The 12547-nt window shown below is 55.4% G+C and overlaps 1 protein-coding gene across 10 annotated transcripts in view; it reads right to left on the reverse strand.

Annotated features, from left to right (window-relative positions):
* Window positions 1-12547, reverse strand: part of ANO1 (anoctamin 1) — a 205658-nt gene that overhangs the window by 44792 nt on the left and 148319 nt on the right. For all 10 annotated transcript variants that reach the window (XM_032282524.1, XM_032282528.1, XM_032282525.1 and 7 more), the window contains one exon: window positions 9375-9535. In XM_032282524.1, the coding sequence (XP_032138415.1) occupies window positions 9375-9535 (161 nt within the window). The remainder of the gene's footprint in view (window positions 1-9374; window positions 9536-12547) is intronic.

A 12547-nucleotide genomic window follows, 5' to 3' on the forward strand; every position in this document is an offset into this window, starting at 1 on the left:
CCCGGCTTGGTTGTGGGGATCTCCACTTGTCCCCATCAGAGCTCCCCATGGGACGGAGGCCATATTTTGTATCATCCCATTTATATAAAATACTCAGAACATTTATAGTTAAATTCATCGAGGCAGAAAGCAGACTGGTAGTTGCCAGGGGCTGGGGTAGCAGGGAAGGAGGACTGACTGCTTCATGGGGACAGGGTTTCCCTTCACATCATGAAAATGTTCTGGAATTAGAGGTGTGGATGCATAACACGTGCTAAATGCCGCTGAATCGTGCACTTAACATGGTCAGGTGAATTTCACTGCAATTTACAAAAAGCTAATGATAGAATGATGGGCGTAGATTCCCTTTACGTATTCATGTGCACCTGCCACATCTTGCAGGAACCACAGGGGAATGGACGGGAGGGACACCCATGTGTGGTTACCTGTGGCGGGAGTGGGGTGGGGGCAATCTGTCCAATTCCTCTGGGATTTCTCAGTGTGGGTCCGGGAATCCGAGGTGTTTCTGAATCTCCCCAGGGAGCTTGTTAAAATGCAGATGCCTGAACGGCGGAGTCACCCAGGGCCCCCAGAATCTGCGTTCTGAACAAGCTCCATAGCTACCCTGGAGCCAGCAGGCATCGGGAAGTGCCGACCCCTCCGTTCTTCTGCCGTCCCTCTCCAACCGCCCCTCCACACAACAGGTTAGCTGGCTCTCCTCCGAGGCTGCATGCCACCCTGCCTCGACCCATTCCAGTGCCTCTACTGCTCAGGCCTCACTCCAATTTCCCTATTTCCACGGCGCCTCCTCGGCTGGCTGGCGGAAACCCTTTCTGAGCTCTCTCTCCCCTGAGATGCTGTTGCCAAAACCAGGGCACAGTCTCAGGCGCTTCATCTGATGCTCTCTCGATTCTTCTGAGCGAGCTGCCCAGTGGACAGTCCCATCTCCCCAGTGACACCCGTGCCCACTGGGGTCGCATCTTTTGAGCCTCTGCCCTCTACCCCTGAGCCCACCAGCTCTGGGAGGCAGGGAGGGCACAGTCCCTGACACGACCACAGAGCAGGGGTGCGTCTTGCTTGGACTGTGCACGTGGGGTCCCTATCCATTCCCCTCCTAGAAATGTGACTCCCTGCTCTGGGTTGACTTGCATCCCCCCAAATTCATGTGGAGGCCCTAAAGCTCCATGTAATGGTATTTGAAGACGGGCACTTTTGGGGCCGATTGGGTTTAGCTGAGGTCATGAGGGTGGGGCCCCCATGATAGGATTCGTGCCCTTGGAAGAGGAGACAGCAGAGAACTGGCCTCCTGTCTCTCCCTTTGCCACCTGAGGACACGGGGAGAAGGTGGCTGTCTGAAAGCCGAGCCGTGGGCCCAATCAGCTGGCACCTTGATCCATACCCAGAACTGTGGGAAATACGTGTCTATTATCGCAGGCACCTGCCCGTGGCATTAGGCGACGGCAGCTGGAGCTGACTAACACACCCACCCTTCGCTGGAAACCACCTTTTGCTAACCTGTAGCTCCCGACACCGTGCAATGTTTGCTTAGTGCAGACTCCAATTCGTCGAACTGGAGGTCAGAGCTGGGTCTCCCGGGGAGCGGCAGGACGGGGCAGAGCTCTGCTCCCGCACGTGAGTGCTCGGTGGAGGCGGGCGGGGCACGAGGGCCTTCGGCCTTCCCTTTTGCTCTGAGTCACCAGGCACCCTACCTATTTATCCCTGGAACAAATTTAGCTCCCGAAGACGATCACAGGGCACCCCCTACGTCCCCACCTAGTTGGGAGTGACTCAGCTGGGTGACTTGTCAACTCCACTTACAATCTCAGGCCCAGCCCTTGGGAGGGTTCCAGTTCCATCTCTGGAACATTTCATTAAAGTTGAGACCATCTTTCCTGGGCTTTCTGCTGCCAGGCTCAAATCAGATACATTCCTTTGTTCTTCGTGGAACTGACAAGCAGTTAAAACCCCATTATTATGCCATAATTTCAGAAAATGGATCCAAGTGAATAGCTAAATAGGGCTCAGCGTTGCTTAATGAGACGTCTTATTTGAGGCTTTCAAATCGCAGAAATCCCAGACAGCAAGCAGCAAACTCAAGTCTCTGCGACCAACATGTCAGCTCCAGGAAAGCTGGACCCCGGTGGAAGCCACGATTAAAACAGCAGGCTGGAAGTGATTCATCCACCTGAATACGGAGCCCCACACCCTGGCGGATGGGTGGTCACGGCCAGGCTCCCGGCCGCCTGGCGGAAACAGGTTTATGCCTCTTTGCCATTGTAGGAGCAGAAATGAGAACAGCTGGAAGCAGGAAAAGAAAGGACGCAAGGGGAGAAGAAACACCAGAGGGAAAATAATCCCTTAGAGGGTACAGAACAAATCACTGAATAAGGGATTAAAAACGCCCAAGGAGCGATCCCTGGTGATTGCCCTTGAGGGCCGGTGTGAGAGGGCCCGGGTGGGGCTTTGTTCCTCTGTCTCCGCGCACACCTCTCAGCCGAAGTGGGTTCTTTCCTGTTGTTTCTGTCTTGATTTAGAATAAGCTCCTTTTCTCTAAAGTAAGGGCTTCTAGGGAGTGGCCTGGCTTTTTTTGTGAACTCCTCCCGCCCCTGCTCAAAATGGGAGTGTGCAGATGGAACTTGTACTTGACTCTATTTGACAGTCGGGTCACATCTGTTGTCTCCCAGGGTTGAAGTGAAGCCAGGGAGGGGTGAGACCAGCAGGGTCAGCAGGCACAGAGTCCTGCTCTCCCAGAGTGGGGAGGATGGTCAGCAGAGACAGATTCCTGCTCTCCCAGAGTGCGGAGGCTCAGCAGGTACAGATTCCCGCTCTCCCAGAGTCTGGGGGGTCAGCAGGTACAGATTTCTGCTCTCCCAGAGTCTGGGGGGTCAGCAGGCACAGATTTCTGCTCTCCCAGAGTCTGGGGGGTCAGCAGGTACAGATTCCCGCTCTCCCAGAGTCTGGGGGGGTCAGCAGGCATAGATTCCCGCTCTCCCAGAGTCTGGGGGGTCAGCAGGCACAGATTCCCGCTCTCCCAGAGTGAGTCTGGGGGATCAGCAGGCACAGATTCCCGCTCTCCCAGAGTGGGGGGAATGCAGGCAGCTGCTAGGAAGGGGCTGGCCCGCAGTTCTTGGGGCGCAAGGCCCTAGGTGTTCAGCGAAGAATTGCAAAACAGGCAATGTGACTTCAGGAAACAGGGCCGCCAAATGCACAAGCACAGCCCCGAGGGTGCCGGTGTGCTCAGCAGCACTGCACCTGCCCGTCCCTGATACTGGCTCGAGGCACATGTCTGCTCCCCCAAGAGGGTCCATGATGAGGGCCTGGGGAACGTTTGCGTGCAGAGGTGAAACCGGGGCATGCGCTGGGACCTTGGAGGCAGATGGGCGGGGGTGCGCATCTGAGACGTCTGTTAGGGATCTGTTAGCTGTGTGAGCTCAGGCAAGTCACGTAACCTCTCTGTGCTTCTGTCAGAGGCATTCCCACCAGAGCAACTCCATCTTGAGTGAGGGCTAGGAACAATGTTCCCAGAGGGTCAGGTATTCCTAGCCTCCAGATGTTTACGTTAAGGGAACAGATCGATAATGTTTACTAAACAGACCCAGACTGGGAATGCCCTGATATCCTGATATGTTGAGAACAAAGGCATTCTTAACTTTGCTTTAAAGATAATAATATTAATTATTGCAACATATAGTAATTAAGAAAATTAATCCTTTATCACAAACCATTGAAGCCAACCATATCTCCCCACGATTTTCTTTGTTATTCTCTATATAAACACGCCCTGCATCTAGGGTGGGCACGTTCCTTCTCCTACTTTTGGAATGCCCTATTCTGTAGTGATTCTTTCACTGGTTTTCTTTCTGTTTTTTTTTTTTTTTTTTCTTTTCTTGAGAGGGAGTCTTGCTCTGTCGCCTAGGCTAGAGAGCAGTGGCACAATCTCAGCTCACTGCAACCTCTGCCTCCTGGGTTCAAGCGATTCTCCTGTCTCAGCCTCCCAAGTAGCTGGGATTACAGGTACACGCCACCACGCCCGGCTAATTTTTTGTATTTTTAGTAGGGATGGGGCTTCACCATGTTGGCCAGGCTGGTCTTGAACTCCAGACCTCAGGTGATCCACCTGCCTTGGCCTCCCAGAGTGCTGGGATTACAGGCGTGAGCCACCATGCCTAGTCACTCCTTTACTTTCCTGATAAACGTGTCTTACTTTGCACTGTGGACTCACCTTGAATTCCTTCTCGTGTGAGAGCCAAGATGCCTCTCCTGGGCTGTGGATCAAGACCCCTTTCCGCTAACATTTTAGTGTCTTCACCCAGAGGAAAGAACAGAGCCTTGGTCTGGGGCTGCTGTGGGGTTACAGAGCGAGCCGAGGACCTGGCACAGAGGCTGAGGGCCTGGCACAGAGGTAGTCCTCAGTGCAGCTCCCAAAGGGAAGGAGATGTGTCTTTGTGGAGACAGATGAGGAAACTATTCTAGGTGAGAGAGAAACTGGAGGTAACGCAGTCAGGAATAAGTAAGGCACCCATTCAGCACACATACCAGCCGGAGCCAGTTAGTAACGCCCACAGAGTAAGGCCTAGAGTCAGGTATTTGAGGCTCAAGATGGAGATTTCTCAAATAACTTAAAACAGAAGTACCATTTAACTCAGCAATCCCATTACTGGGTATGTGCCCAAAGGAATATCAATTGTTCTACCATAAAGACACATGTGGCCGGGCGCGGTGGCTCACACCTGTAATCCCAGCACTTTGGGAGGCTGAGGCGGGTGGATCACCTGAGGTCAGGAGTTGGAGACCATCCTGACCAACATGAAGAAACCCTGTCTGTACTAAAAATACAAAATTTGCTGGGCGTGGTGGTGCGCGCCTGTAATCCCAGCTACTCGGGAGGCTGAGGCAGGAGAATCGCTGGAACTTGGGAGGCGGAGGTTGCGGTGAGCTGAGATCGTGTCATTGCACTTCAGCGTGGGCAACACAGTGGAATTCCCGTCTCAAACAAAACAAAACAAGACAAAAAACAAAACACAAAACAAAACAAAAAGAGATGCATGCATGCATATGTTTATTGCAGCACCATTTACAAGAGCAAACGGATGGACTCGACACAGGTGCCCATGAGCGGTGGACTGGGTAAAGAACAGTCGGTCCAGGCCGGGTGTGGTGGCTCATTCCTGTAATCGCAACACTTTGGGAGGCTGAGATGGGCAGATCACCTGAGGTCAGGAGTTCAAGACCAGCCCAGCCAACATGGTGAAACCCCAACTCTACTAAAAATGTAAAAATTAGCCAGGCACAGTGGCGGGCGCCTGTCATCCCAGCTACTCGGGAGGCTGAGGCAGGAGAGTTGCCTACACATGGGAAGTGGAGGTTGCAGTGAGCTAAGATGGCACCACAGCACTCCAGCCTGGACGACAGAGAGACACCGTCTCAAAAGAAGAAGAAGAAAAAGATGTGGTCCATACAGACCACGGAATACCGCGCAGTCATAAAAAGAAGGAAATCACGTCCTTTGCAGCAACGTGGATGGACTAGAGACCATTAACCTGAGAGAACAGAACTAACGCAGGAACAGAAAACCAAATGCCGCATGTTCTCACCTTTAAGTGGGAGCTAAACACTGAGTACACAGGGACACAGAGAAGGGGACAGGAGGCACCGGGGCCTCCTGGAGGGTGGAAAGACTACCTAGCAGGTACTGTGCTGATTATCTGGGTGACAAACTAACCAGTACACCAAACCCACGTCACACAATTGACCCATGCAACAGATCTGCACGTGCAGCCTCTGAGCCTAAAATGAAAGTTGGAAAGAAAAATAACTTCAAAACAAAACCTATGAAAAAGTATTTGGGGCTCAGAAACCAGAATTTGGGGGTTCAAGCCCTGCTTACCAGCTGGTAAAGCTTGGGAAATTGCCAAGGAGGTAAATAAAGCTATTTATGTCCTTGGGGGAGTGCATCAGGACACAGAAGATGCTACCACAATGCCTGGCAGAAAATAAAGCTCACTTACTTTCAGCTGTGATTCTTTTCTTTTTCTTTCTTTCTTTTTTTGGAAACAGAGTTTCACTCTTTTTGCCCAGGCTGGAGTGCAATGGCACAATCTCGGCTCACTGCAACCTCTGCCTCCTGGGTTCAAGCAATTCTGCAGCCTCAGACTCCCAAGTAGCTGGAATTACAGGTGCCCGGCTAATTTTTGTATTTTTAGTAGAGCTAGGGTTTCACGAACTCCTGATTGCAGGTGATCTGCCCTCCTCGGCCTCCCAAAGTGCTGGGATTACAGCCTGGCCAGCTGCTATTGTTTTCTGAAGGAGAGGAAGTCACTGCATGGACAGAGGCCACCAAGCACAAGGTGAGAGCTTTCCTCCTCTGTGAACTGGGGACAGGTTCTCAGCTGTTCGGGTACAGCATGATAAATAACAGCGAGCTCGGACACAGGCTTTTCAGCAATGACAGACTGCTGCTGACCCTACATTTATAATTCTAAATTTATAATACATTTTCATCCCCAAATTAAAACCCAGAGCTGGGCTGCAGGCCTGGGGCTCTTCCCATAAGCCACGTGGCCTTGGACCACACACAGACACCACACAGACATCACCTCCCAATGCTCTGCAGTAGCCCCAGCCAGAAGTCCTCCAACCTCAGCTTGAATGCTTCCCAGCACGGGGCGCTCACCCCCTCCCTGGCCAGTCCAGCTCAGCGCTTCTTCCTGCTCACTGCTGGAAATCACTCCCTACCTTGAGCTTCCAACCCACGGCTCCCATTCCCCACTTCCTCTGGAGAATCAAACGCCTTTGTCCACAAAGAGGAAGGCTGCATTTATCTCGAGGCTATGCTGATTTCTGCTTGTGTCTGTCCCCACCTGTGACTGGAATCCCAGGAACGCGAGACCTACCCCTCACACTGCTCGGCCCATAGACTCGTGTGGTGGAGCTGAGGGTGTCAGAAGGCGGCTCCCAGGCAGGTGCAGACGGCTGGCCACAGGCACCTGACCTCACTAGGAAAGGCCTCTCCTGACTTTCCCTTGCTCACAGAGGCTTTCTGGCCCTGGCTGAGCCTTCGAACCTCAGCAGAGGAACTCACGTCTGCCCCTAACTCCAGGCAGAAGTCCTAAACTCGATATCGGCCACCGGGCTGTGCTCATTTAAGTCAGGACCGAGACCAGGGTGAGGCGAGGGAGGGGCCTGTGCAGGGTCTCACGACGCTCACTCTCAGGGTCGTGGGCACCTGAGATGAGATGCCAATTTCCATGTGTACCCAGGCATCCCTCCCTTGCCCACAAACCTCTTGATGGGTGTGGAGCCCTGCAGAGGCCTATGGGACCCAGTTTGAGAACCATGGGGGACGGACACGCCCAACGCTGCTGCTGCCTGGGAAGCAGGCCCAGGCCCAGGGCCTCCAGCAGGAACCGGCGTGGGTCGGCCAGCCCTGGACGCTCGCCTGTCGAAGGGTCCACAGGCCCGGGGGCCACAGGGCCGCTGCCCAGTCCAACACGTGAGGGACCAGGCGCTTGTGGGTCTCTCCCCAAACAACCAGGGCGCAGACCGGTCTGCGCTGCCCACACCCTCTCAAAGGATGGTCTTGCAGAAGGAACTCCAAGAAGGAGGGAGGCCTGGGGGGAAAGGTTTGTTCTGTGGGCTCAGCACCCACGCCTGCCCAGGAGGCACTCCCAAAGGTGACCTGGAAGGCATGAGTGGGTGATACACTGGCATTCAGAAGAAGGAATCTGCAGTGACCAGAATGCCACGGAGCTCTTTGGGCTCCCCAAACAGGAACCACAGCAGGCGCTTATCACAGAGACCTGTTACCGCCCGGCGTGTTGGCTGGGCATGGGGTTACGACAGCCCGAGATGGCTTCTTTCTTCATCGAGGCTCCTCCGGCCTCTGCTCCCATCCCCTGGGAACGGGCTCTCACTGGGCAGGTAATGCTTATAATCGGAGAAGGAGAAGATGAAACACCACCTGCATCTTTCTCCGAGGAGGAGGGAGACCCGGTTCTGTGCGCCCAGGAATTACTGGACATTTGGAGAGTCCCACAAAAGTGGGTGCCTTTGGAGGCCGCTGCAGAGGACACCAGCCAGGGGCTCTCAGAGGGCTGTACCCTCCCAGACCGGAAGGTGATGGCAGGGATGGGCAGAACGTGGGGTGGAAGGATGTGGTGGCTGCTGTCTCCAGGGCCCTTAAACGCCTTTTGCTCATAGTCAAGTGTGGGGATGCCAAGCCCGCCCGGGTCTCCTTAACTCACGGGAACAGCATGGGAGCTGAAACAAAGTGTGGAGTCCTTTGGAATGATCTCTTTTTCCATCGGAGGCCCTTTCTTTGGAGAAGTAGGGAGTCTAGGGGCTAGACTGCTCCCAGCAATTTTGGCAGGGAAAGAGGAAACAGGTGGGATGAAGTCAGGGGCCCCCAGGGCTGGGGAGGGCGCAGTGAGGCTCCCAGTCACTTCTCTCGCACTTTCTAGTAGGTGCCCTTCCCGGAGTTGGGCCCCGCTATGGCACCCCTCTCTCCCTCTTAGGCTTGTGGTCTCTGCCTCCAGCATAAGACAGGAAAACGTCATTGACACAGCAGCCGACGGCACTGGGTTCTGATTCCTCAGCGTGAGCACGCTAAGTTCTTCTCAGCGTGTCCTTGCTGGCCTCTCCAGATGCTCTGACGCCCCTCCCACCTGCAGTTCCTGCCGCAGCCCCGCACCCCTACCATGGGGCCCCGCTAGAAACCTATGCTGCAGCTTTCAGAGCAGCAGATACATCAGGTTTGCTTCCTGACCCCATCTCCTGCAAAGTGGTAGCTCACAGGTAAAAATGGGGGCTCGAGTGCCCAGCATGGGGCTGGGTCTGGGATGGCTCAGTATAGGCTGCCCACCGGGGGCATCTCAAAGCCCAGCTGGCAGAGGCTGTGACCTGGGGCCACAGAGGATAGAACGGCCCTGCTTGCTGATCCAAAACCTCTGCAGAAATGCATTCAGCCACCACCTACCAACCGCCCAAGCCCCTAAAGCTGGAGTCGGGTATCAGGTAGGACTGGGGTTAGGGAGCCTTCCTGGGGGAGGAGCCTGGTGCCTTAGGTTTGGGTGGCAGCGAAGTCCAGCAGCAAAGGGCACAGTTTTGGAATCAGGAGCTGAGTGACCCCACGCACTTGTCAGGATTTCTCGGAGCAAAATGTCCCTCCCAGGCTTTCCCTAAGGGCCTCTTGGCTGGGTCAGGAGAACCCCTGTGTGTCTCTTGATGCAGTGCAGACCCCAGTAACCTGAACACAAAACTGGGGTCACTTCCACCTCCCGCTTCGTTTTTTCCTGGCCATGCCTGCCTGAGGATGATTTCACAAAGGCAGACAGAAGGGTAGTGACCACTCAGACTCACCACCACCCAAAATCCCAGCGTGCTGGGGCTCTGCTTACCCCAGAGGGCCATGAAGACGGAGAAGAAGACGGTGGCGGGGTTGTCGAAGAGGTGACTGGCCCGGGCCGTGGCGCAGGCTGAGCTCATCTTCCAGTAGCTGCAGGTCTTGTCGCAAAGCGGACACATGGTGATGTTGTATCTCTGGTCACACATCTCCATGCTGCAAGACAGGGGCAGGCCTGGAGTGGCGGGGCCATGCGGATGGAGTGCCTGCTTCCTGGGTGCTGAGCTGGCCTGGGAGGACGTGCTGGGCCTGAGCCAGGGGTGGGTGAGGGTCCCCCAGGTCCCTGCCATGGTGGACACCAGCGGGGTGCTTAGCCGCGCCCGGTCCCTACTCTTCAGCCAGGGTAGCTTCACAGGCCTGTGACCATGCTGTGGCACTGGCCCCGAGCTCGCAGGCCTCACGCTTGGTTTAACGCTCCCCTATTGCCGTCTTAAAACACACCGTGATTTCTGAACAAGGGTCCTGCGTTTTCGTCTCGCATGGGGCCCTGCAGTCTCTGTTGCCGGGCCTGGGGGTGGAGTCACCCAGACTTGCTTTGTGGCAGGAGATGGGCCGGGAACGTTCACCTCTGGGGTGACCCCGAGGCAGCCGCCTCCAAGGCCGGTCCTTGAGCCACTTCTAGGAGAGGTAGAGTTCCCAGCCTGCCCCCTCTAATCAGCAGCCACTGTCAGGGCTTGTGCCAATAGCAGGTACTCGCCAGGTCTTTACGTTATGAGGCCCTGGCAAACGGTGAGAGACGAGGGCCCTCGCTCTGCACCAGGCACTGCCCAGGTGCCATTCCCGCAGCAGCTCCATCGCCTTGTGGGGCAGCTGCCCCGGATGCGGCCTGGTGGTCTGGACACAGGAGGTGGAGAAACGGGGATCCCAGGACTCCTCTCTGGGAGACGGGGCACTGGGCCAGGAGGAACAGGTCCCCAGCCACCCGGCGCAGGGGAGGCCCACCCTGTAGGCTCACTCGGGAAGCAATGGGGGCCTGCCAGGATGATGGTCCCGCTCAGTGCAGGCTTCTGCTCTGCTGAGCACAGGCGAGCCTGGGGCCAGAGCCCAACACTGCGGCCAGAAGAGAGCATCTTCGTGATGCCCGAGACCCAGCTCTGCCTCCTTCCCACCACGCGGACTCTCTCCCACTCGTATTAGAAAACACCAATACTTCCAGGCATGGCAGGAGCCTCATCACTGGCCGGCACAGATGTGCCACCTGCCTGGACCAGCACTGGGGACCATTACAATCCCAGAGCCCAGGAAGCAGAAGCCACTTCTTCAGGGCCGCACGGCAGAGTGGGACGTGAATCCTGATCTCTGTATCGTCAAAGCTTGAGCGCCGCATGGATCTCATCTGCTCAAGGGCCATGGGGGGCTCCTTGTGGAAGCCGGGTGGCCTGGCTGGGCCCTCAGTCGGCTACACGTACCCTGTGACCCTGGCCAGGTCCTTTAGCCTCAGACTCAGTTTTTCTTACTGGAAGATGAGGAGGGGGTGAGGATCAGGTCCTTTCCGCTCTGGCCTGCTTTGGACTTTCTCCTTTCTGCTACTTTGGACAAAGCTGTGGCTCTAAACACACACCCAGGCTGGTGAGGTCAGAGGGTCATCTGGGGGAAGGGGGTGTTTGTTTTTTGACTTTCTGGATACACTGAACTTGTACACAGAATCACGCCTGACTCACAGCAGCCGGTGTTTAGTAAACCTCCTCCACAAGGCTCCGCGGGGCCTCCTCTGTGCCCAGCGTCACGGGCATCCTGGTTCAGTTCTCTTCCTTCAGTCCCTAAACATTTATTAAAAAGCAGTGTAGGGCCAGGCGAGGTGGCTCACGCCTATAATCCCAGCACTTTGGGAGGCTGAGGCAGGCAGATCACTGGAGGTCAGGACTTTGAGACCAGCCTGGCCAACGTAGTGAAACCCCGTCTCTATAAAAATACAAAAATTAGGCCAGGCGGGGTGGCTCACACCTGTAATCCCAGCACTTTGGGAGGCCAAGGCGGGCAGATCACGAGGTCAAGAGATCGAGGCCATCCTGGCCAACATGGTGAAACCCCATCTCTATTAAAAATACAAAAATTAGCTGGGTGTGGTGGCATGCGCCTATAATACCAGCTACCTGGGAGGCTGGGGCAGGAGAATCACTTTAACCTTGGAGGCAGAGGTTTCAGTGAGCCAAGATCACTCCATTGTACTCCAGCCTGGGTGACAGAGCGAGACTGCATCTCAAAAAAAAAAAAAAAAAAAGTGGTGTAGGTACTGCACGTGCTGGGCACTGTGTTGGGCACAAAAGGTGGGCAGGTAAAAACGATTCACTGCAGCCATGGCCACGCCTGGAGCATGGAGGAAGCATGTGTGTATGTGTGTGTGTGTGAGTGTGAGTGTGTGCATGGGAGCAGGGGCTGGGCGAGGTGGGCAGGTGCATAGAGGTGTGAGTGTATGTGTGTGTGTGTGTGAGTGTGTGAGTGTGTGCATGGGCCGGGTGGGGTGGGCAGGTGCACAGTGTGAGTGTATGTGTGTGTGTGTGAGTGTAAGTGTGTGAGTGTGTGCATGGGATGGGCGGGGTGGGCAGGTGCACAGTGTGAGTGTATGTGTGTGAGGGTGTGAGTGTGGCAAGTATGTGTGTGCATGGGAGCAGAAGCCGGGTGAGGCGGGCAGGTGCACACAGGTGTGTGTGTATGAGTGTGTGTGTGAGCATGTGCATGGCAGCAGTGGATGGGTGGGGTGGGCAGGTGCACAGTGTGAGTGTATGTATGTGAGGGGGTGTGTGGCATGTGTGAGTGTGTGTGAGTGTGTGCGTGGAAGCAGGGGCCAGGTGGAGTGGGCAGGTTCAGTGTGAGTGTGTGTGAGGGTGTGAGTGTGGCAAGTGTGTGTGTGTGCATGGAGTGGGCCAGGTGGGGTGGGCAGGTACACACAGGTGTGTGTGTGAGTGTATGTGTGTGCATGGGAACAGGGGCCGGGGTGGTGGGCAGGCGCATACAGGTGTGTGTGTGTGTGTGTGTGTGAGTGTGTGCATGAGTGTGTGAGTGTGTGTGCATGGCAGCAGGGGCTGGGTGGTGTGGGCAGGTGCACACAGGTGTGTGTGTGTGTGTGTGTGAGTGTGTGCATGAGTGTGTGAGTGTGTGTGTGCATGGCAGCAGGGGCTGGGTGGTGTGGGCAGGTGCACACAGGTGTGTGTGTGTGTGTGTGTGTGC

Source organism: Sapajus apella, unplaced genomic scaffold (assembly GCF_009761245.1).
Source record: "Sapajus apella isolate SASKATOON/1434 unplaced genomic scaffold, GSC_monkey_1.0 scaffold14, whole genome shotgun sequence".
In the NCBI taxonomy this organism is placed as follows: domain Eukaryota; kingdom Metazoa; phylum Chordata; class Mammalia; order Primates; family Cebidae; genus Sapajus; species Sapajus apella.